The sequence below is a fragment of the Micropterus salmoides genome, unplaced genomic scaffold, assembly GCF_014851395.1.
Source record: "Micropterus salmoides isolate LMB-PRFRI ecotype aquatic unplaced genomic scaffold, ASM1485139v1 Ms_hic_scaffold_18, whole genome shotgun sequence".
In the NCBI taxonomy this organism is placed as follows: Eukaryota; Metazoa; Chordata; class Actinopteri; order Centrarchiformes; family Centrarchidae; genus Micropterus; species Micropterus salmoides.
In genome coordinates, this window is record NW_024040928.1 from 15,601,436 (window position 1) to 15,626,628 (window position 25,193).

Genomic DNA, 25,193 nt, shown 5'->3' on the forward strand with positions numbered 1-25,193 from the left:
AGACCGACCGTGTGTGTGTGCACGCATAGAGGATTACTGCTGAGTGTCTGAACATGATATCGGGAACAGTTGTGCCACAAATACAAAAAGACTGACTCAGCAGACACGAACCTGACTGAAGACGAGAGAGTGAGGGAGGATAAAAGGGAGACGTTTCATCCGGGCCCATGAAAAGGTCACAATCAGCAGAGTGTGGAGGGCGGTCTGAACTGTATCCACTACAGATCAGGTAAACAACTCCCAATGAATCTGTGGTCCAAACTGCATTTTAAAGAATCCAATCACAAACAGGGACGACAAAAAAACATAATTACACAGTGAAGATGGAGGTAATAAATGATCAGAATAATCAATCATTTAATGCCAAGTTATGTTTATTATTAATGATAGTATATTTTACATTCTTAATTCATTTAAAGGCAAGGGTCATCATTACCATGTAGTATCCCTTCTAAAGGATTAAAAACACACACCTTCCAGTACATCACGAGCTATAAGTATGATCATTAATATGATTTAATGTATAAAAGGAGGTAAACTCAGATTAAAGAAGGCATCATGTTTATGTTGGGTAGTAAGGGTCACTCTTTGCCCACATCTTAACATACACCAAAGATGTTGGTAAATCTCAGCTTAACACACCAAACAGGCAGGACAAGACACGCTTATTAATTCATCAGGGTTTTTTTTGCTGAGACTGGTCCAGATTTGCTATGACTCAGTAGCTCATCGTAATGAGCGTGATGGCGGTGACGATGAGCCAGGTCTACCATTACACAAACCGATATTTACCAACATTTTGTCAGGCAGGCAGGTAGAGCCACCTTCACAGCACGGCCACTGACAGACAAGAGAAAGCATCTGCTGCCAAAACTTTGCAGCTGTCCCACAGAGTTAAAGGATGGGTTCACATTTTTTTCCAAGTTTGTTTTAAAAAAATACTAGCAGGCCCATTTGTACATTGAATGGGTTATAGGTGCAGAAATCATTCCTCCTGTCTGTATTGGCTGCAAAGAGATCCCTTCCTAAGGTCATTCCAATATAAGTGATGGGGAAGAAAATCCACAGTACTGTGTAAAATATTATCTCAGATTAGGCTGAAATGAGGCTTCAAAAGTCTGAGTCAGACATGTCAGGTAGAATTTTTTTAATAAAAATTGACACTAAGATGCTATTTGTTACTAAAAAAAAAAGAACATAATTTGTAAGATACACTTTACTAGACTAACTTTGTAAAAGCCTCATTTTGACTCAACGTTAAGAGTGCAGAGAACGAGGACTGCGCATTTTGTCCACCATCACTTTAAACTGGAATTGAATTAGGACACAGTCTCTTTCCAGCCGGTATGGACATGTTGAACATTTACAGCGCTCGATAACACCTTTAATGTACATAAGTTGAATTTATCTAAGTGTTGCTATAAGACAGGCTTGAAAACATGAACCTAGATTTCTTCATCCTGCACAGTCTTTTTATATTAAGGGTGGTCTGAAAACAAAATAGCAATTAGCAATGTGCGCAAACATAACCGGATAATTAGTGTACTTTAAACGAGTCATTCATAAAAAAGAATCAAATAAAGAGGTATTAAATATAAATAAACTATAAAGAGGCACTTGGAGTTTTTTGCCAAAACAAGATGCACTATATGAGAGAAATGTCTTCTGACTACTTGGCACCGCCTGCTGGAATTATTACGCCACTGTATCCACTTTTTCTTATGGGTTCTTCTGCTGACGACGGCCTCTGAGAGCTCTTGTAATCATTTGTTTGGTCCCTTTGTCAAGACTTTTACTGAGTCTTTAATTCAGTAACTTTTAGTCAAACTTTTAGTAAAATAAAGCAGAAGCAGAACATCAGACAAATGTTGGTCGATAGTATGACCTATGACCTTCCATTTCATTCATCATACTTCCATAATAGCAATGACAGTTTTTTTTCTCCCTTGGACATTGATTAGTGCTGTCTGAAACGTATCAAGTGTAATCAAAAGATCATGTAAAACCTTTCCTTCCTACACCTGACTATTTTATAGAGTGTTGCTTGACCTTTAAACTTCCTACTCCGGCTCCTTCTTCAAGACCCAGACCTCATTCCTGCGGTTGGTCAGTTTGAAGGGACTGTCATACCCGACTGCGTAGTACGGCTTGTCGATGTACTGGACTCCGTCTCTCTGCAGGCTTTCCATAAGTTTTAGGAGCTCTTCACGTTTTGAATTCTCATTGGAGAAACCACCGTATGTCCTGGAGGAAGGAACAAGAGAAAGATCTAAGATTAAGTTCTGCACATCAGGGATTTAAAGTCTTCATTTGATCAATTCTTCAATTATATTTAGTAAATAAATATAAGACTGGCAGAGGGTCATTTTGACACTTTAACACAATATCAGTTGGTTGTAATCTACCTGACATAAGCTGTGAACTCTTTTCTGTGCTCCACAAACACCTCCGGGTCGCTCGGCTCCGGTGGGTTGTCCTGATGCTCCTCCGGGACATAGAAGGATACGGTGAACTGAGATTCACATGCAGGGCCGGCTCCAGGGTCCACGCGGCACGTCACGGGGGCAGTCATGTCCACTTTCACCTCTGAGGAACAAGTAAATTTTAGAAAAGAAAAGTCACAACTAACATAAAACATAAAAAAGGACATACATGTAGTAAGAAATATAACACTGATGTTGATGATTGTTCTGACATGTAATCAGCTTTTGTAAGATGCACACAGATATTAAATTTTCTAAAAAACCCTCAGTTGCCAGCTGGAGCATCCAAACTTCTGTACATAATGAATGATACCTGAACAGATGGTGGACATATAACCACAGTGTGTGGCAGATGTGGAGGATTAATCACCATGTTTACAGATCACACTAGATTATACTGCAGACCTCTATAGTCACCAGCACAAACAATACAGTAAATTCTCATAAATATGCTGGTGTAAACTGCTGAGTAAGACAAAGGCAGCGGTGCTGTTACAAACTGCTGAGCAAGAGCTAAAGTGCACTTTTTCATTGACTCTTGCATTTATTCATCGACTCTTGTCTTTGCACCCAATTTATCCATTTCTTCATTCTGCAACACTTGAACATTAATCACTTGACCGAGTGTGTTCAGTAAAGTTTCACTTCATTTAGTCAAGTTTTACGTCTCGACAAAACAAAGACTACAAAAGAAACCGATGTTGCATCAGACTGCACAGGGAGTGTTTCTGCCTTTCTAGGAACAAACACGATGAAACTCACTGTTGTGATTGTTGCCTTGAATGTAGCTGAAGAGCCGGCGAAAGCCAACATTCATGGCTGTGTCCCACTGCATCCCACTCAGAGTGGTGCTCACCCACTTAGTCGCATGGTAGGTGCGAATCTCGTAGTCTTGTCCCTGCAAAACACGCATACATCCACGCATTCATAAATGAATCTGGTAAAAAAAAAAAAAATCCAATTAATCATTTAACCAATCAGTCCGAAACTAATGAAAACACCAATGTTACACCACATTCTCTGATCTGCTGGGCTGATGGTCATTTGTACTGTCTCATTATCAGCTTGTCAGTCATCTATGATTTGCATTAACCTGTATGGAAGGTGCTACGCCAATAAAGTTTCATCTATTGATATTTAGATGTTCCCACATGTGGTGACCTCTATTATTATATAATATTAAGTTAGGGTCACAAACATTGTTAGTAGTGATACAACACCACACTTTGGTCAATGCATCATTTAGTATTATTGTCAACCCTCTAGTGTAACAAGATCTAACAGGTCACACATTTGACACATTGCAACACCCATCACAATATCCCAAGGTGACAAGATGCTAAATTTGAAGTGGGTTAAATGAAGATAAGCAGCTAATTGTCACAGCAGATGTTCGGCATTTCACTTGATAAATGACCGGTTGATGGACTAATCGATAAACTAATCTTTTCAACCCTACAGAAAACTTTGAAAAACGCCTATCAGAGGTTCCCAGTATCCACGAGGACACCCTCAAATGTCTGGTTTTGTCCAATTATCAATTATAATCCCCAAATCAACAACTTTAAACCCGAGACAAGTAGCGAATTTGGGATGGTCTACTGCTTTTATCTCTAAAACTTTTTAGCATTAAATGTAACGCACACCATCACATGGCCGTGTGATAAACAGAACAATCATCATCTGTTTTAATGTCCTACAGTTCATCTGGGAATCATTTACCTTTTTCTCGTCTGCTGTGTATTTCGGGTTCTGCAGTCCGGTTGAGAACAAAACTTGTCCCACAGCTTTCAGCATGGCTGGTGTGAGGTTGGTCAAAACTGCCTCTTTAAAGTAAAATATCGACAAACTCAGACGTTTTACAACGGATAAAGTATATCCAATGCAGGATTAGGCAATGTAAATGAAATGAAAAGCTCGGACTGTCTTATAACCAGTTACATCACGTCACATGAGGCTGGTTATGTAGTAGCTTACAAAACTCTGGAAATACACATTCATAGTCGGGGGAATAATTCTTCACCGCCTAACTTGACGCTTTTGTTACAGGAATGTTGTCATTTTGTAAAATTATTTAATAAACACACAAATATATACGTAATTACCTGTAAATGTACGCGTTTGGTGCTTGTTGTCAGGTTGTCAAGTGCGTTTGCTTTCATAACATCGCTTCCTGTTACATAAAAATTGACATCTGATTGGCTGAGCGACTGCAACTTCAAAATAAGAGTCCCAATGTTTGACATCCACACCGCTAAGTAAATAAAGAGGTGGAAAAGTTCAACTTTGGCATCCATTTAAACTTCTATTGGGTGGGGTTGAGCTCCCCAACAGGGCGCAGGAATACGGGCTGAATGGTAAAAATCTAAGTTACAGGTTCAAATTACGCCACAAGGTACGTTGCATTCTGGCTAGTTCCCATGAGGACATCTGTCAATACGTTACTCCGCAGTTCATACAGTAACAACAAGAAGAAGAAGATATACTTTATTTAATCCCGCGAGGGGAAACTCAATGTTTTCACTCTGTTATTATGTTGGTATTTTTACACTCAGGTCCGAAATACACACACATGCACATGCACAAAGAGGACCCATAGCAACACACGGGAGAGATGTCAGAGTGAGGGGGCTGCCCCGAGCAGTTGGGGTTCAGGTGCTTGCTCAAGGACTCCTCCCAGGAGGTGAACTGGCACCTCTCCAGCTACCAGCCCACGCTCCGCAACTCTGGTCCGAGCTGGATTCCCAGCCTAATCCTGAGCTAATGAGCTACAAATAAAAACCCATATTTACCAGCTGCAACATCAAGGTAATGTAAACAATAATGCATCAATAATTATTATCCAGTAATATAAAATACATTGTTCTGAAATGTGCCATTCTGCATGAGTACTTTAAGAATATTTTAATGCTACTACCTTTGTACCTTTATTTAAGTATAATTTTAAATGCAGGGCTTTTGTAACAGAGTATTTTTACATTATAGTATTACTACTTTTACTCAAGTAAAATATCTAAATATTTCTACTACCACTGGCCTGGGGCAGGTAGTATTCCAGTATATAAATACTGTTTGGTTTCTGGGTCTCCATGTAAATTATCTAGGAAGTTTCCATCTATACTACGCTGTGGTCACTGCACCTGATGGGAACTTGAAGGTAACAGGGGCCTCCAAACAGCTTAATCCAGCCATAGTTATTGTCACTCAGACTGTATCTCTGTGAAGATTCTTCGTCATCCAGGTCATTGTTGTCACAATCATGATCATCAATGATTTTAACCTTCCTTGGCACTCAGACGATAGTTGGAATGAAATTTCAACAGGCAGTTGAAAGTCACTTCTAAGAGCACCTCCCATTTATTTCCTACATTATTATTTACATCAAAAGGGATTGATTGCTAACTTTACAAGAAAAAAGAACAAATTTGCAGTATTTAAGAAACACACAGTCCAGGCGATATGAGGCACAATCACAAAGAGGTGTCAGAGTAGAAACAAACTAAAACCTAACAGAACACCTTCTGAATTTTTAACTTAGATGTGACAGAACAGGTACGAATGGGAACAAGCTGCTACATCTGTATCTGACATGACATGTTGAAATGATGGTGAGGATGAGTTCTTGTTTGTTGTATTTAGGCTTCGGCTACAGTTTTGCAAGTGTGAAAAAAAAGGAGCCTGTTGGTGTGAGAGCCTGGGCAAACAGATCCTGGTCTCTATGGAGGTGATGAGAGGAGTAGCTGTGTTTCGAGCAGGGCAAGGCAAGCAAAGACTGTGTTTACAGATATGGATGCATAGTTTAACATTTGTAACTCTATCTAGAATTATCCAAATCGCAGATGCATCTCTCTTGTGACATATGCGCACACACACACAAGCATTGTCTGGACGAGAAACTGTATGAATTTGATCTACAGGGACATGCAATGCAATCCAATGTAGAGACGGCAGCAGCGTTTTGTCTCCGTATCGTCCTATGATGAGGCGAGTCTTATTCATTACATTTCATAGAGCCAAGGGCAGTGATAAGGCAGAAAGACAGAGTGGTTTGTCAAATGTCCGTTGCTTACACAGAGTGCAAATGTCACCACTAGAAATACCAGCAAACAATTCATCACTTGAGCTCCAGAACTCCAGTTACAATCTGGTATTCATTTCTATGAGCGACCTGATATAGAGAACCTTGCAATGGTTATAAAGCAGTTTATTAATTGATATTTAAATGGACAATAAAAATAGGGATTAATAACAACTTTATTGTTTAAGTTTACATTTATGAATCCCACTTTTAGGGTCAACATAAATATCAATTAAGGCACTGTATTATGACCATTTCTAAGGCTCTATATCCTCCATAAGTTACTGCATTTTGGCTCTAGGTTGTAGCTGGTGAAGCTCTGGGGCTCTGTGAGTGTTTCAGGGCTGGTAATTCTGGTGGACAAAGGACAAAACATAATCTTTGGACAGTTTCTCAGGGTCCATCCGTGTCTGAGAGTCATGGACTATCACACCATCCACCCACGCCCAGAAGAGCCGCTCAGAGTGGCAAACGCTGAGGATGAAGACAAAGAAAGGATTCTGTTTATTCATTGATTAAATTTAAAAATAAATTAATTCAATGTGGGCAGAGAAGGGAGTGCTTACTGGAAGGGGGCAGCAGAGTTGGGTGGCATTTCATAGGTGGACTCTTTGGTTGTCTTGTTAAAGAAGAATTTCATCTTGGAGTTTTTACTGTATGCCATCGTCCACGGCTCTGAGGGATGGAGAGGGAGGAGATGCATTTATTAGTATTTTTTATTAGAAAAGTAAAAAAGACTCAACAGTCCCAGACTAAACACATACACACAAGGTGTTCTGCCCCAGGGGACTGTTGAGTCTTTGACAAATGAAAAAAAAGTTACAAGAGAATTAAAGTGACACTTTTTGACAAACACATAACACCGTACATACCATTGACAGTCTTGATGATGTAAAGGCCCGTGGGAAGGAAGTGTCGGTCATCTCTGCCGGTGTAGGACAGACGCGGGATTCCTCCTGAACTCTTTGTCACCTTCATCTCTAGCCTGGATAATAAAAAGAGATGAAATTGTAGAAAATCCTCAACATTTAGTAAATAAATACATGAAACTCGGCCTGATTTTATAGTCCTGTTGTACCTGACAAAGATTTTCTCCATTTCCTCCAGCCTGTAAACCTCCTTCACTCTGTTTGGGAAAAGACACATTACATTTAAGACTACCTCCAGACAAACAGCATTTAAAAGTTACACTGACACACATATGACAATACAATACATTACAACATCTTCCAAGACACCTATACATACATTTAAAGCCTCCTAATAATTAATTGTATAATATTAATGCAGTGTAATAACTAGTTCAGATGCATTTAGAGTTCTGTCAATAACCTGTGTGTTTGATTTCAACGTCATGTCGACTTGCTGACCATGTGGGATTCACGTAATCAGAAACTGCGTCATGGAGTGTGTCGTTACAAAAACAAAAGGTTCCTTGCACTTTCAGTACTGAGAGCAATTGGCCCTGGTACTTTCGTGCTTGTGCCCTAATTAATACCTGATAGGGTTCATGTCTGGTCTGCTGGGTTTGGACACTGCCTTCACAAACTTCTCAGCCATCTGGATCCTGGACATACAATGTGCATTATTTAGTAAACTATAGAAAACTGAAATGAAGACAAAGATCAATAAGTAAATTAATAAAAGGGAAAGATTCAATGATTCAATGATACAGGTGACTCTGCCCTACCTTTGGTTGAAGTGCTTCTCTCTTACATCAGTGCCATTCAGTATTAGTACATCCATTACATGAACTGCGTTGATCCTCCGCTGAGCTTTGCCCTGTGGACCACATATTCTGTATTTATACGTGTAAAACCATAACAAACCTGTTTTGGGTGTAACAAAATGCAACTGTTCCTTTTTTGGGGAAAGGGGTCATAATGACCACAAACTCCTACAAATACAACAGAGCCCTATAACAGTTGGTGCCTGAACCCCATTTTAGGAGAACATGATCAAGAAAGAAGCTACAGATCATCTAGTGAGAACAACTGTTATTCTTTCCAAATGAACAGAAATGGAGATAAACATAAAAGTGATTGGGATACTGGCTCCCATATTTCATCTGTTCCCTCTACTCACCTCGCCCTTCAGCTCTTGGACAATCTCCACACTTAGAAGTGTATCTCTTGGAAGCTCCAGCTTGAAATTCTCCAGTTTCCTCCAGCGCACAGGCATCTTCCCATCCCATGTATATATCTGAGACTTCTACACAAGCCAAGAGGAAATGGAGAGAACAGATAAAAATGAAAACAGGTTCAATCGCAGTCTACCATGCTTTAAAAAAGCAGTAAAGCTTCTCTGGTCACCACTAAAAAGAAATAATAAAAAAATACATTAGGGGTGAATAGGCATGGCTCTATTTTAATCTTTTCTTACACATTAAATAGCTGCAACTGATGGGCCTAGCTGTCCCATTACTGTATGTAATAATGTGCCGATGGGAGCTGCTGAAAAAGACAAATCCTACTCCTACTGTACACAAAGAGCGTTTTGGTGTTTTGTGTCTCTTAAGACTCACCCCCAGCGCTAGAAGGAAGATCTGCTCTCCACCTCCCACAATGCACCTGTGGTCCAGGACATGACGCAGCTTCTCGAGTGTGGTCTGGTTGAGAGGTGTGAGCTTAGACTGGAACGACTCCACATCTGAATTCTGCGGTGCGACGTTTGTAAAGTAAGACAGAAAGACATGGAGATAAATGCGTGACCGTTTGTGACAGTGTTTCCCATTGCTAGTATTTAGCTTGATAGACTGACAAAATACAAGATACTTGTTTTAAAAATCAGAATTTTACCATCACAACAAAAATCTCAAAGATCCACTAAAGTGTACAAAGATGCTTAAAGAGGTCATATTATGTTTTTTGCTTTTTTACCTCTCCATTATTGTGTTATATATCTTTTTTTGTGCATGTAATAGGTTTGCAAGGTGAAAGAGGAAGTCCATCCCAACAGGAGTTAACATTTCCCACAGAAAACACAGCTCCTGAACTGCCTGAAAACAGCTCGATCGTAGTCCAGCCTTTACTTACATAACCTATCTGCGTCACTATATAACACGCAGCATAATGCTCGCCTAGCAGCTATACAGGCACGTCCTCAAAAACACCAGTGGAGAAACACACTGAGCTGCAGCCAAGGGGGAAAGCCAGAGATCGGACAGTAAAGCCAACCAAAGCCTGCACGGAGGGATCCATGTAGGCCCAAAAATGACGTCAAAACCCTGTGACAACCCGTCGCACATGAGAGATATAACCGTACTGCTTAGATTATAAACTCTCGGCAATCTAAAAAAACTATTTGGCGATCAGTGACGCTGCGTAGGTGACAGCCTCGTAGGTGGGCTGATTAATCAGTGACGATCCGAGTCAAACAAACACTCTGATGCATGAAACGTTTTGTTGGCGCAGGTATGCAGCTACCAGAATTACAGTGTTTCTGCCGTTGTTCTACGTCATTAAACAACGGTTATGCTGCGCAATTATGCGCAGAAGACGCTGGGCCAGACTTATATACTTATATTAGTAGTATTTTATTGGTCCAAAACTGGCTTCACTGCTCTCCATTCAAATCAGCGGGGTGGCTTCGTCCAGTAATATACCGTCTATGGCTGCAGCACACACAGTGACGAGACGTCCGCCCACAGAAGCAGCTTTTTTTCGGTAGTCCTTACCTAGGTACTGCGTATGTGCTCCCAACAAAGATCATATAAAAGTGAGATGCTTCACTCGATAGCTAAAACCGAGCCTTCAGCACACGAGTGAAAAGAGGAGCTGCAGTATGACAGAAAAATATGGTGTTTTTTGAAAATGAAACCATATAAACCTGTTCTGCTACAACCCCAAAATAAAATTATGAACCTTAAAATGACCCTAATATGACCTCTTTAAAATTTTTATTTGATTTCATTCTTAACAAGTCGTGGAAAAACTGACCTTTATCAGTTCATAGAATTTTGACTTTGGGTCTGAGGAAGCAGGAGCAACTCTGGCCTTGTCTGGGACCTGGAAATTGATTTAGCGGTGGAATGACAGAGAATAAAACTGCATTATTCAACAAACTCTATTATTTCTATTAGTATGTGGTTCTCAGCTTGTCCACTCACGGCCCAAAGTTTCAGACACTCCTTCCTAATGTCAGCTTGCCTCGGCTCTGAAAGGGTCCTAGAGAAACAAACGCAGCATCACATAGTCGGTTGCATACACAAACACCCTAACACATGGCTAAATGCACATAGACAAGTACAACAAAGTTTACTCACGGGTCTACCACGTAGGCATGGATCTTAGCCAAGGCCTTGATCTGGACTGCACAGAGGCTGCAGCAAGAGTTAATTCAATTTCTGTCATTCACACAGTTTGAAGTGAAAAGATTAAGGTCTTAGTGAATAGTGTGTGTCCCTACTTCTCATTGGAGTTGACCATAAACTGGTAGAAGTCGGTGTCCTCCTTGATGATGCTCAGGGGAACCACATCTGTGACGTCGGAGTCCGTGTTTCTTAGTTGGTTCAGTTTCAGGTTGATTCTGAACATGTATTCCCTGACGGCGTCTGAACCGGGCTTCAGACCACGGCACACTACGTACCTGCAGATGACAAAGAGTGCGATAAGATTTACAGATGGAAATAGTTCTCGGCAAATTCTCTCTTCTCAGTATTAATCAAAAATCGGATCCATAGCAGAGACATTGTCCTGTTTCCTGATCGAGACACTTAACTTTTTCTGCCTAGACCTCATTTATAATTTTGGGTGTTTACTGGTGAGGAAATAGTTTCCTTCACACAAGAATTGACAAATCTAAATAACAGCAAACACAAATATATATTTATATACATATTTCCTGTATTTCATTTGCTTTGTTTGTCTGCACAGCCCCGCTGAGGCTAAATGAAGCAGTAAAAAAAGGTTAAAAAGTCTGAGGAATGCTCCATCATGGCATCCAATGATGTGCTGAAGTCAAATATTGCTCCAAGTAATATTTCATATCCACAACCTTTTGCTGCTGCCACTTTTCAGCCTTTGATTTGCTTTTAATTGGCTAAATGTTTTAGAACAAAAATTCAGTTATTCATTTAAAAAAGGATTAAAAAGGTATTTGGGACAACCCTGCTTAATTAATTTACAGCATCTGTTCCACTAGCTAATGAAAAATTAATGTCAGAGAACATGTAGATTACTCAAGTTGTGTTAAAAAAAGTGTGGGTATTGTAGTCTTGCTGTCACTGTCATGTACAAAACTACATTACGCAGCTCTACTGTAGTTTTAGTATTCGCTTAAAATATAATAGCTGCCGACTTGACAGACAGACAGACAGACAGACAGACAGACAGACAGACTCACCTCTCAGAGTTGGCAGGCCTGCTGGTGACAGGCTTGAAGAGAGAGATCCTATCGAAGCAGAGGTAGAGCAGGTAGACCAAACCCACACTGAACGGAGTGAAGAGGTCAAAAGTCTTACAGACAAAGTGACCACCTGGAGAAGAGAAAGAGTGCCACTATCATTTAGCCTGAACCCTGACACAAACTTACAGTACATGTGCACATAAATATTGGTTTCACACAGATTTTAGGAAACTTAGAAACACCAGGAGCTGTCCACTTTTGCCAGAGTTTAAAATATTAGCCTCTGATGGACAGGTATGCTGACCAAGTAGGTGACTCGCCCATACACGTACCTGTCCTGAGTGTAGAGATGGCAGTGAGGAACTGACAGAGCATCAGCTGTTTGCTCAGGATCTCCTGGATGTTTTCCTGGCCTTCCACAGAGAAACCCTACCGGAGACAGTCAACAAACCAAAAGTGATCTAACCACTAAACAGAAAGCTGGAAATCTCAGTTTAACCCACCAAGAGCAGCAATCTGTGATCTCATCTCCAGCATGATGTGTGCATTTTGGATTATTGCAGCATACTTTGTAGTAATTATTCTCTGCTGTAAAAGTGTAAAATGTGGAATAGCCTCACCCCGTCTGCCATGAGGAAGTGCAGTCCTCTTTTTTCTGTACTCTCCAGGACAAAGTTTCGAAAAGCTGTTATGTTTTCTGGCCGAGTGATGTCGCCGTCCCCATCCACTCCTCCCTCACCTGGGACACACACAGAGGTCAAGCTTTCACTGAATCATTCATCACATGAGACATATACAACCAGCGTCTGTTCTCCCCCTGAACGTGATGTGCAGATCTTGTGCGCGTACCATAGTAAGGCTCGAACAGCTCGCTCGGCGCTGCATAGAAATCTTCCAGTTTGAAATCGCAGGGTCCTTTTAGCGTCATGCCAAACCCCTTGGCGTGCCAATGCCTCTTCCACAGTATGTACTCTGAAAAGCCTCCAGGCCCCGCACAGACGTCACCGAAGTACAGAAGCTCGCCCTCGCGGTCCTTTGTCAGAGGTTTCTGCATAATGAGAGAGGTTTGTTTCACCATCTGTTTAAATGGGCCTGTGTGTCCTGATCCAACAGAAGTTCACTGAAACACATATCAGCAGTTACTGTGACTAACTCACCCCTTGTGAATCCTTTGGGTTGGTGAACATATTGTCGAAGCAGTGGTCCATGTTGGCCATTTTCATAGCTGCTCTAAATACAGGAAGAAAGTAATACAAATTGTCATTGTCTGGGTTGGCACACTACAGAGTACTCATTAATCCATAAGAAAATTAAAAAAGTTGTGAGCTATTTATCCGGCATTAACTAGCAGGACTGGAAAAACATTGCCCATATAATAATGGTATTAAAATACAAGGAATTATATGTAATATAATATACAATAATCAACTATAGTTCTTGTGTTACTGAAGAAGAAACCCTGTCACTAAATGTTTCCAAAAGGCAAAAAGTCATTTGCGTCATTTTCACAGAATTTATATAATGAACAAATGACATATTAAAATGTGTATCATCACACAAACATACACACAGACACATGTTTTACATTTGCCATCATTACATTTCTTTAGTATGTTAAATGATGATAAAGAAACTTATATATATAACTTATATATCATTGATCATTTGTCCACCTGTTAAATGTCTAAAGACTGACCTGTTGAGGAAGATACCTCCTCTGATCGTCTCGTAAGGGTTGGAGCGTGTTCGTGCTCTCCTCATCTCCTCGCCCTCCAGGTTATCAAATACTGTCTGAACATCAAACAGACACAACTCAGGGACATTACAGTGTTATGATTTGGGACCATCCTGTGTAGGGGGCGATTCACAGATCTTTACACATAGAAAAGTCCATTAAAATCCTCATTCAGCACAATACAGTGAAGAAAAAGGGATCCTTTGTGGAAATTGCCAATAGTTGATCAACAAGTGAAATATAGGAAGACATTTAATATTGTTGTTACACAATCATGCCAATAAAGCTAATTTGAATTTGAATTTATTGCAAAGGTGAACTCTTCTGATTGCTCAGACAGCACACCTTAAATACATTTCTGAAGGTGTACAAAAATGTCATTAACTCATCTTTGTGTGCAATATGCAGGTTCCTGTGTAGACAGCATATTGTCTATCTATCTGTGCCCTAAATTAAAACATTTACCTTTAGGCTGAAGAGGCTTCCCACATTTCCTCTCTGGCATTTCACTACCATTCACACCAGACCCAAGACGTCTTTTTGTAGCTACCTTCTAACTAACTGCCACCTGTTTCCTAAACATTGGGTATATACTACTAAGGTACTGGATAATGAGGTAAATACAGATTTTTTGTTCAGTTTTTGTGTTTATGTGTAAAATTAAATAGGGATAAAAATGAAGTTATAACTCACCTTGCACCTTAGAAGAGTGTGTAGAAGGTCTTCAGTGCAGAACTCTGTCTCATCCTCAATCTTAAGTTTCCTCTGTAAGCAGTCAAAACCAAGACTTTAAAAACATTAAGAATCCATATGAGACAAGCGTATACCTGAGTGAACGTTGTGTATGATATATATCTAAGCGTTTGTATTTACCCGTCCCAGAATCATCCAGTCCCTCAGCTCATCTGCATCTGGGATCTCTGTGGTGCATTCTGGGAACCAGTCTACCTTCTCTACGGCACTGGGCTGAACAGACAAACAGAAAACGAGACAAACAAAGGGAGAAAACAATGGATATGGGAAACAACCGGTCACGTATACATATGATACGTATAGATAAGAAAATAGTTCTCGAGAGTGAAACAAAGGAGAAAACACACAATTAGTAGTGCAATAATAGACATGCAATTCACATAATTTACAGTTAACACCACTGACAACATTACGTGGTTATTTTTTACTGCTGTGTACCTCTGGTTCATCACGCCAGTCGACATTGAGCTCCCCCTGAAAGCCCTGGAGCGTGAGACCGAGACCCCTTCTCCCTCGCTGGGTAGAGGCCTCCACAATCTCTTTGCGTCCCTGGCCGAACTTCCCCAGACCATCACCCTCACGGAAGCCCATCTTGGCCTAAAGGAGTAAGAGGTGAGAGAGGATAATGGAGTTAGGAAAAGGCAGACAACTGCTAAACATTTAGTGTAAGGGCAGTTTACACTAGGTCAGGTTAGGTTTCAACACATTACCATGAGTTTCTGAGAGACACTGTTGTACATAGTGAAATTGGAGGAGGCCTGTGTGGCGTCGGCGTCTTGGTCATCAAAGGATGATATGGAGGGCATGGAGAATCCCGGTCTGTGATCCTCCTGGTCACTGAGGGAATCATTTTGGCTAGAGTCTGGACAGACACACAGGTACAAACCGTTCATATCGAAACATTAGCTGGCACAGACACCAAAGTATTCAAACAAACAAACCTCTGCTAAAACCATGATAACTTCTTGACTTATATCCTGAAATTTGTTAGCCCAACATTGTATTTAGGATTTAATTTGTATTCTGATTAGTTGATGCAGAACATCAGCTATTCTTTCTGAGGACAACACAAAACACAAAAGCGTGACAACAGATAAGAAACTCCAACAACATGATCTGAAAAAGTATAACTAACAATAATCTTTCTGGCAAACATCACTATTCATGTACACTGTATATTCACACACAACATTTACAAGCAATGAATATACATACAAAGTGAAATCTTACAACATATTTGTCTACACATTGATATTGCTCTACATAAAGAAAATGTACAAAATGTGGTTACAGGAACAGGGCTATTAGGTGTTGCTTGTTTTTTAAAGCAATCTGAGCAGGAAGTGACTTCCGTGCAACCAAGACTTGATTCACTGTGTGTTGCTTTGGTCGTGTCCTAGGAATTCTAGGAATTATGTAGAGACATCTGGTGACATGTTTAGTGGGGTAGATACAGTACAGGCCAAAAGTTTGGACACACCTTCTCATTCAATGCATTTTCTTTATTTTCATGACTATTTACATTGTAGATTCTCACTGAAGGCGTCAAAACTATGAATGAACACATGTGGAATTGTGTACTTAACAAAAAAGTGTGAAATAACTGAAAACATGTCTTGTATTTTAGATTCCTCAAAGTAGCCACCCTTTGCTTTTTTGATAGCGCTGCAAACCCTTGGCGTTCTCTCAATGAGCTTCATGAGGTAGTCACCTGAAATGGTTTTCACTATCAATCAGCTAAGTAAAGGGAAACGAGTGGCCATCATTACTTTAACAAATGAAGGTCAGTCAGTCCAGAAAATTGCGAATACTTTGAATGTGTCCCCATGTGCAGTCGCAAAAACCATCAAGCGCTACAATGAAACTGGCTCACATGAGGACCGCCCCAGGAAAGGAAGACCAAGAGTCACCTCTGCTGCTGAGGATAAGTTCATCCGAGTCACCAGCCTCAGAAATCGCAGGTTAACAGCAGCTCAGATTAGAGACCAGCTGAAAGCCACACAGAGTTCTAGCAGCAGACACATTTTTGGAACAACTGTTAAGAGGAAACTGCGTGAATCAGGCCTTCATGGTCAAGTAGCTGCTAGGAAACCACTGCTAAGGAGAGGCAACAAGCAGAAGAGATTTGTTTGGGCCAAGAAACACAAGGAATGGACATCAGACCAGTGGAAATCTGTGCTTTGGTCTGACGAGTCCAAATTTGAGATCTTTGGTTCCAACCGCCGTTTCTTTGTGCGACGCAGAAAAGGTGAACAGTTGGATTCTACATGCCTGGTTCCCACCGTTAAGCATGGAGGAGGAGGTGTGATGGCGTGGGGGTGCTTTGCTGGTGACACTATTGGGGATGTATTCAAAATTGAAGGCATACTGAACCAGCATGGCTACCACAGCATCCTGCAGCGACATGCCATCCCATCCGGTTTGCGTTTAGTTGGACCATCATTTATTTTTCAACAGGACAATGACCCCAAACACACCTCCAGGCTGTGTAAGGGCTATTTGACCAAGAGAGAGTGATGGAGTGCTGCACCAGATGACCAGGCCTCCACAGCCACCGGACCTGAACCCAATTGAGTTGGTTTGGGGTGAGCTGGACCGCAGAGTGAAGGCAAAAGGGCTAACAAGTGCTAAGCATCTCTGGGAACTCCTTCAAGACTGTTGGAAAACCATTTCAGGTGACTACCTCTTGAAGCTCATCAAGAGAATGCCAAGAGTGTGCAAAGCAGTAATCAGAGCAAAAGGGTGGCTACTTTGAAGAAACTAGAATATAAGACATGTTTTCAGTTGTTTCATACTTTTTTGTTAAGTACATAATTCCACATGTGTTTATTCATAGTTTTGACGCCTTCAGTGAGAGTCTACAATGTAAACAGTCATGAAAATAAAGAAAACGCATTGAATGAGAAGGTGTGTCCAAACTTTCGGCCTGTACTGTATGTATGTTAGAGCCAAACAACTAGGAATTTTCAATACATGAATGCCTCTAACAAAAACAAGGAGAGATGCCGTCAGCCTCACCACAACTTTTAACTGGGAGAGACTGACATGCGTGTTGTTTCCATTAGACCTTAGAGAGCATCAAAAAGCTTTGTTCTGAGCCAGCTGCAGGAGCATCATGATAAGGCAGCTAATAGGCTGCTAGAAGCTTCTAAATATACATAACTTCATTTAAAAAGAAAGTTCAATCACAATACACTATACATTACTCCATACACATTCCTAAATACAGATACAATATTATCATAACACTTTCAGTCACAATATTCATTTTTCATTTATTTATATTTCCGCATACAGCTCTTGAACCTAACTGCTTTGCTGCAGTGGAAGAGCCAGCTAAGGCAGGAGCACTGGGAAACGATACAGTGGTGTAGCAAAGTTCTCCAGCATTAATGTAAATGTTATCAATGCACGTGGATGATCTGATTCCAGCACAAAGGTCAAGGGCAACTGGACTTTGTAAAAAAAAATACAAATAGAAGACGTTTAGAGCCACCCGTGGCCAAGTCTGAACAACAATCGTTGGTATCTTCACTTGAGGCCCAGTGGAAATGCTTGTTTAGTTTCCTACCATATCTACCATCTTAGCCCCTTTGGTTGGTAACACGCCTCACCACATCCAAAACTCCACTGACTTGTAAACAAAGTCCAAGAACTAAAACTGGACACAGATGAAACCCTGGTGTCCTATGATGTGACCTCTTTGTTCACCTGCATCCCCACCATGGAGGCAGTAGAATCCGTAAGGAAACTGCTACTACAAGACAACACCCTGGACAACAGAACCAGCCTCAGCCCTGACCAGATCAGTAAATTACTCAACTTCTGTCTAAACACCACCTATTTCCAGTACAACGGAGGAGTCTACAGACAAAAGCATGGCTGTGCCATGGGCTCACCAGTGTCACCCATTGTGGCCAACATCTACATGAAAGAAGTGGAGGGAAATTCCACTCATTCAGAGGAACAGCACCGAGCCACTGGTACAGGTATGTGGATGACACTTGGGTCAAAATAAAAACCCAGGAGGTGCAAGCCTTCACAGATCAACTCCATGGACAGTAACATCAAGTTCACACGAGAAGATGTCCACAACAACAGTTTGACCTTCCTGGGCCTCGCTTCAGAAAGTGGGATTAGTGAAAATTCTGAGTATGTTAAGCCTGAGATGAGGGAAACTGAGTTTTCCGTTTCAGAGAGTGAGATCAGATAATGCCTAGACCAGTAACTCCGGCTACTGATGCTGTTAACCTAACCTCCTCGGGAAGTTTCTCTCTGACTCCTCCCCTCCTGCGGAGCCTGAGGCGGCTTTCTGACTCACTATTTCATTTCCTCATTCATTCTGTCGCTATCAAAGCACATATCTGAACGCATTTACATCTTTAAAAACTTTAAAATCCCGGTTAGATAGGCTATTAGTTTTTCACCCAAACATGATCTTGAACATGACCGCTTTTATGATCAATCTGTCATCGATGTTAGGACAGATCCCCGCACATCGTGGATTTGTCCTCAGCACAGAATAAAATCTATGTCCATCTTTAACGCTGTGACAAACACTTACTGTGTGCTAAATTACTGCAGTAATCACTGTTTAGTAACCTATAAAACTGAACAATGAACAGTAATCTTTCATACTGTAGGCTGGTCACACAGATTGGAACATTCCTATCGTCGTAATCAACTGGAGATAATGTGACTATTTCTGAGTGAGGATGACTGTGATGCAGCTGAAACAAAGGTTTAAAAGTGAGTTTTTCTTTATTAGCTGCTGATAGTCTGTGTTTTGACAACATTAATAAAATACGTTGGCACACGTTCATATTAGGCCTACTAGCTCCACCCGATTAAAATGGAGACTCTGCCTTTATTTACCCGTTGCCATGGTGAATCATAGTATCAGCGCTCCATTGATCATGGCTTTTTTTCATCCCCATGCACGCGCTTCCATCAGGCTCAACATACTCAGAGTTGATTGAACTTATTCTGACCAGCTGTTCTGGTACCGAAAACTCAAGAGTTTCCCACCTCAGGCTCAATCAACTCTGAACTCAGGGATAAACAGAGTTTATCCCTGAGTTCAGAGTTTGTTTTCCTGCTTTCTGAAACGGGGCCCTGGACTGTTCTGTACACATTGAAGAGAACATGAGCCTGCAAATTGGGGTTTACAAGAAACCCACACACACGGACCAATACTTACTTTCTGATTCCCACCACCCACTGGAGCATAAGCTTGGGGTCTGGATCATCACAACTTTGCACCACAGAGCAGACCACATACCAACAAGTGCACAAGTCAGAGAGAAGAAACAGAACCACCTGAAGGGGGCACTTACAGCCTGTGGATACAATGGACCTTGGCTACAAAGTCCAGGAAGATGGTTTGAAAGAGGTGTCAAGGAAGCCATCTACACCCGGGTTGAAAAGCCGTTGCTGAACAGAGGAGGGCGTCTACGCCACCACTTATCCCCCACTTACAATGCTGTCCTTTCATCACTTCCCAGGAAACTGAGCAAGCATTTCCTCTTGGCCTCAGGTAAAGATACCGATTGTCGTTCAGACTTGGCCACGGGTGGCTCTAACGACCATGACCACTGTCGTTACCACAGCCAGGAGCACTAACGAACCAGCGCTATTGACGATCCTAGCTATCAATCCCAGAAGTTAAAAAGCTGAGTTTCCCTACCAGTCAGTCAGACCTGAAGAAGGCTCTTGGATGAGGGACAAAACGTCTTCTATTCTATACTAAGTCCAGTTGCCCTTGACCTCAACCTTCGTTGGATAACTATGACCTGGATGACTGAGAACATTCACGGACAGATTACAGCACCGTTAGTAAACACGCTGGCGGGTTAATTAATGACCTGAACCAGATTATAAAGCACTTGTTACATTGAGGAGTTTCTTTTTCAGCAGATAGCTTGATGAAAGAAATTTTATGTTCAGGTCTACCAGAAAATAAATCTCTCTATATTCACATCACATACTCTGTCAGCATTTCACACAAGTTATCTATATACTGACTGTCAGAACTTGGTGGCCTATAACAGCATCCCAACAGCAAAGACTTTAAATGAAGCAGGTGAACATTTCAACAGCACTTGACATTAAGGCTATGATCACACAAAATCAGCTGTTGCGGCAATTAGCGCAGGGTTATGCAGCAATGTGGAGGGTTTGTGAGCATGTTTATTTATGCTTACAATGTAAATGCTGTGAAACAATCAGAGCATTTTATTTCTCTGATTAACAGCCTTTTCACTACCTCCTCATTCACTCTCAAGACTCAAACAAATGGACACAAACCAAAGGAAGCTTCTTGCATCTGATTTGGTGTGAATCCAGCCAAAGTCCTCTCTGAGCTTAACAGGACTGTGGCTCTGAATGTATATTGCTACTCCTTCCCAATAGGTATCCCTGTCCCTTCTATATATGTTATATACCTGTATTGCCACTGTGGCATCATCAGATAAGTCAAGTGGGTTTCAGAGATGGGCAGAATATGAATGTTGTCTGACATGAGCAAATTATCGATATCCTGAACCTTATTTCTAAGCCTACATATCTTAACATGGGCTATTTTCAATCCTTTCCTAGGAAGTGTATTAGATACAGACATGATATAGAAAAGAACAAATAGAGCAGAAAGAGCAACACTATTCAAAATTCAGTTGTGTGTGTGTGCAAAGTTAGGAACCCATAACCTTGGCTCTTTCCACTCTCTCAGTCTTTTGGGAGGGAGGGTAGACTATAAGTCTGTCATATCTGATGTACGCAATGTTCAATGTTCAGTTTGCCTCTTTCAGCTTCAAGGCTGGATGGAGTTCTTTTCACCTCTGGTATACGGCCTCAGCATAGTCCTCGTTGAGGAAGATGTTTGTTCCTTTCAGTTTATGGCCTCTTTCCAGAACCACCATCTTGTCCTTATATCGTAGGAATTTCTCCACTATTGGCCTGGGTCTGTCACCTAAATTGGTTTCCCTCCTGTAAGCAAACTCCACCTCGATCCTCTTTTCATTCAGCTTTACAGCGAGCAGCTCACGGAGCTTGTCCTCAGATTCCTCTCAGCTTCCACATGGGGACTCAGGAATGCCTTCTACAATTATATTGTTCTGTTTCGACTGACCCTTGAGGAAGTCTGCTTTCCCAGTCATTGATAAGACTGATTCACACACGGTATTGATGACTGTTCATGAATATTTGCACTTTATAGTCAACTCTTCGCATGTCTCTTTTAGGTCTTCCACTTCTTTTGAGGTAAACTGCATACGGCTATTTAGGTCCTGGACCTCTTTAATCATATCATCCATTCTTTTATTCATAGAATCGACCAAGATTTGGATGAAGTCATTGAAGCTGTTTTCTTTCTGCATTACCAACTGCATGTAGATCCATGGTTTGGATGTCATGGTTGGAGTGTGGGTTAACGCTAATCCACGTACTTCCAGCCACCCAGGTTGAAACCGTAATGCTAGCTAGCAGTGCCAAACAAGATCCCCGGACATAAATGCAGTCATTGCAAAGCAGGCTAATCATGCCATGGGATCGAAAATCAAGTGGACCATTGTTAAACAGAAATGTTTTACAAATACTAAATAAATTTCTAAGCAGCTCTCTCATTTAGTTTGTGCCCAGAGCATGTAGAATATCATACTTTTATCTAATGGCAGAAATTGTTTGGAGGGGAGAAATTAATCTGTCTACCTTGTCTGGATAATTGTGACTCTTCATCAGAACTGCTGTCATCACGATGCCTCTTTGTTCCCTGCAGTGGTGACGATGATGCCTCAGCTCGTCTCTTCATTGTGGCTGAAACAGAGCAGAGAGGACAATAAGAACTAGATAGGAGAAAACCAAGGACTGTGAAAGGAATACACAACCATGGGTTAGGGGGATATCAAACTAAATGAAATGGAACAGGGCAGCAGAGTCAACCTTCCTGTTAATGTCAAGAAAACAAAAACTAAACCACAACAGCAAGTATGACAATGAGGCATGTATGACAGGCAGCCAAAAGCATTTTGACATATAGTGCTTAAATAAAGCTTATAGCTAGAACATAATTTTACTGATTAACTGATTAATGGATGGACTGAAAATCTAAATGTATCAACTAGAAAGCGAGAGCAGCATGCATACAATGCTGGTCATTTATAAAGTAAAAATGCAAAAAACATTTGCTGTACAAATCAGAATATGCTGTTAATTTTCCCTCAATTTATTATTGTATTAATATGGATTTTAAACTGTACTGTAACTTTATATTTTGATTGGCATTTGGTTTGACCTAATACCAGAATGAATGAATGAAAATAACTCAGTAACTCGATAAATCAGTTGCAGCTCTGATGGCTGCCCTGTGCATGGCTGTGTAATTACTGACTGAAGTATTTCCTTACAGACTCTATATTCATAAATAACATCTATATGAAGACAAGGAAAAAATGATAAGCGGTCCTTTAGTTTCAACAGTGATATACTGCCACAACACACTACAAAACAGTGGACACTGCCACCAGAAACGTTATTCTGCTTTGAATTTATACGTTTGGTCTAAACTTGCTTTATTCTTTTCTGTTTTCTTGTGATGCAAAAATGAATTTGAGGAATTCCCAGGCAAACACAGTCCACGACAAGCATGGTTAGGCGTTAGGTGACTCTTGTTATTTTCTGTCGTGATATCGGATTGAGATAAAAGCATAAGAAATGGATATTACTAGCAACAAGTCTCCACATAAACGGTTCACATGTTATCTTGGACATCTGGCCCCAGTTAGCGCCTTTCATGTATTAATATTACATTCAAAAGAGGCGTAAACTGTGGCTAATCACATATACCACGAGCCGTGTCTTGAACCTCCACGTTACCAGAAGTTGACAATTATAGTGTCTGAACCTGAAAATGTGTTTCCTGCTAATTCGAAGCGTTACCTCTGTGGTTGTGTTGTAGTTAGCAGCAATCAGCTATCAAAGTTTGGTAAAGTCGACCCATGCCACTCTCCAAGATATATTATTTGCAGGAATACACAGCTAAAGCAAACATGCTTGGCTGGTTAGTGTCAGTGTGGGTGTTTCGGTGTTTTTCTGAAACGAAACTGCGCAGCTGTAGCAGCATTAGCTGTTAGCTAGCTAAATTACCCAGCTAGTTTTTACCAGCTCAGAAGACAAACGTCGCTCTTCTGTGGTGAGCCAGCAGCGACAAAGCGTTAATTCCGCATATATTTCGAGATTTCCCCGTTACGTTTTTATTCGCATGGAAACTTTTGCAATAAATACACTGTTTTTTGAAGTTTACATTAGCCCGCGGTCTATTTGGAGATTTCAGGGGTCCTTCCTTTACTGACACGCAGTAATGATGCGCGTGATGTGAGGACTGTCTATACAAGTGCCTGTGTGTTTTTGTTTTTATTATTTTATTTGTTTGTTTTATTTATTGTAATTGTTTATTTGTGACCCCTGTTTGGATCACTTTAAAAAAAATTATTTTGAAGGATGGCTGTTACATATACGATATACTTTTGGACCTTTATGTTTTTCATGAAATGAAATGTTGAAATAAGAAGGAAAAACTGTGTGAAAGAGCATTCATTTCTTTGTTCATATCTTGATATTACTCTTTTGCACTCAAGTTGCTTTGTATTGACCACAAACATTGAGGTTCTTACGAAGTAGCAAGTACAAAATGCAGTCTCCCCCTTTTATCAACAAAATAAAAGGTTGATTCTAAAGTTGTTTCTTCTCTATTTTCTTTTACTCTGCAGTCCTGAAAAAGTTATAAACAAACCAACCCAATAACAACCCTACTGAAAACTCAATTTAAACCTGTATGTCATGTTAACTAGTCTGGATAAGTAGCCTACCACTGACACTAAAGTGAAAATGGTAACTTCACACTTTTGTGGGTGCAAACTTTGATGACTTTCTTGAGCCTAAGAATAACTTGGACTGATTTGCATAAAACTTTAATTGCATTGTTTTTTGCGTGTGTGATTAAGTGATTAGATTTTCCTTTAATCTTAATTTGCATGTCTGTCACATAGGGTTAATCCGTTCTTGGCATGTAAGTAAAAAAGCATCCTGAGCTGTTTGTCAAAACAGTTATGAGGCTATTTCCAGAAGAACTCACAATAGTTTATAAAAATAATAGAGCTCTGTGCTCTACTGTGCGAAAAAGGCGCTCAGGAGCATGCCAGCACAACCTCTGTGGCTCCAGACTGTCTGCCCATTGACTGAAAATCATTTTTCTCCCACAGGCTAAATGAATACCTTTTTCAGTTTATTTCCAAAATGTAAGCACTGAGCAAGGTACAGTAGGTACTGTAGGGTTATTGAGTTTCAAGTAAATGCTCTTCCTTTCGTGATGCAGCTTGAAGCTAATCTGTCAGTGCATCGCATGCCTTCATTGATGAGTCTGTGAAATCCTTCTCAGAAGAAACATCATCAGCCCTGTTTTCGTGACATCAAAGAGATAATTTGAGGAAACACTTGAACTCTTCTTCCTGACTGTAATTCTTTGACAAATTTCAGAATTTTGAACAAAAATATTGTAATCTGTGTTAGAAGACAAGCCTGACATCAGGATAATGGAGATGGCTTCAATAACACTTTTTATAATGCCTTTTTAATTCTACCACACAGCTAACCATTCTGCTTCACCCCTTTAGAAAGTAACATTAACTTACTTTGCTTCATTGTTTTGATTGTTTAAGATTGTGCTGTAAAGATGTACAACATACATTTGTGTAAATATTTTTTGTAATTGAACTGCTTGTTGTTTCTTGATGCACCTTTAAGATTA

At 40.6% G+C, this 25,193-nt stretch overlaps 2 protein-coding genes across 4 annotated transcripts; both read right to left on the minus strand.

Annotated features, from left to right (window-relative positions):
- Positions 1-360: 360 nt before the first annotated feature.
- On the minus strand, positions 361-4,715 carry hebp2 (heme binding protein 2). 2 transcript variants are annotated; one of them, XM_038727386.1, is made up of 5 exons: positions 4,589-4,715; positions 4,206-4,307; positions 3,246-3,381; positions 2,406-2,586; positions 361-2,244 (listed from the first exon to the last, which is right to left on the minus strand). In XM_038727386.1, exons 1-5 carry the CDS (start codon positions 4,643-4,645, stop codon positions 2,061-2,063), a joined length of 660 nt encoding a protein of 219 aa, XP_038583314.1. In that variant the 5' UTR covers positions 4,646-4,715; the 3' UTR covers positions 361-2,060. The 2 variants fall into 2 exon arrangements, with proteins under 2 accessions (XP_038583314.1, XP_038583316.1); XM_038727388.1 differs by lacking the exon at positions 4,206-4,307 and having other exon boundaries at positions 4,589-4,685.
- Positions 4,716-5,816: 1,101 nt separating this feature from the next.
- On the minus strand, positions 5,817-23,738 carry cmtr1 (cap methyltransferase 1). Of its 2 annotated transcripts, none has more exons than XM_038727383.1 (24): positions 23,549-23,738; positions 22,100-22,204; positions 15,106-15,257; positions 14,834-14,992; positions 14,516-14,608; positions 14,336-14,407; positions 13,604-13,698; positions 13,065-13,137; positions 12,757-12,955; positions 12,528-12,646; positions 12,240-12,336; positions 11,905-12,037; positions 10,969-11,148; positions 10,826-10,882; positions 10,670-10,727; positions 10,500-10,568; positions 9,086-9,217; positions 8,647-8,772; positions 8,252-8,343; positions 8,060-8,128; positions 7,640-7,687; positions 7,434-7,546; positions 7,128-7,236; positions 5,817-7,035 (listed from the first exon to the last, which is right to left on the minus strand). In XM_038727383.1, the coding sequence occupies exons 2-24, from the start codon at positions 22,197-22,199 to the stop codon at positions 6,900-6,902; spliced, it is 2,481 nt and encodes an 826-aa protein (XP_038583311.1). In that variant the 5' UTR covers positions 22,200-22,204; positions 23,549-23,738; the 3' UTR covers positions 5,817-6,899. The 2 variants fall into 2 exon arrangements, with proteins under 2 accessions (XP_038583311.1, XP_038583310.1); XM_038727382.1 differs by having other exon boundaries at positions 23,327-23,738.
- Between the last annotated feature and the right edge of the window lie 1,455 nt (positions 23,739-25,193).

What these genes read in the sequence shown, in the direction of transcription:
- hebp2 (XM_038727386.1), bottom strand. Translation starts at nt 4,645, where the DNA reads ATGAAAGCAAACGCACTTGACAACCTGACAACAAGCACCAAACGCGTA. An exon ending in CCAAACGCGTACATTTACAG is followed by an intron (nt 4,308 to 4,588) that starts GTAATTACGTAT and finishes TACTTTAAAGAG; the next exon opens with GCAGTTTTGACCAACCTCAC. An exon ending in ACACAGCAGACGAGAAAAAG is followed by an intron (nt 3,382 to 4,205) that starts GTAAATGATTCC and finishes CGTGTTTTGCAG; the next exon opens with GGACAAGACTACGAGATTCG.
- cmtr1 (XM_038727383.1), bottom strand. Translation starts at nt 22,199, where the DNA reads ATGAAGAGACGAGCTGAGGCATCATCGTCACCACTGCAGGGAACAAAG. An exon ending in GGAGGTATCTTCCTCAACAG is followed by an intron (nt 13,138 to 13,603) that starts GTCAGTCTTTAG and finishes TCCTGTATTTAG; the next exon opens with AGCAGCTATGAAAATGGCCA. An exon ending in AGGCCTGCCAACTCTGAGAG is followed by an intron (nt 11,149 to 11,904) that starts GTGAGTCTGTCT and finishes TGTCATCTGCAG; the next exon opens with GTACGTAGTGTGCCGTGGTC.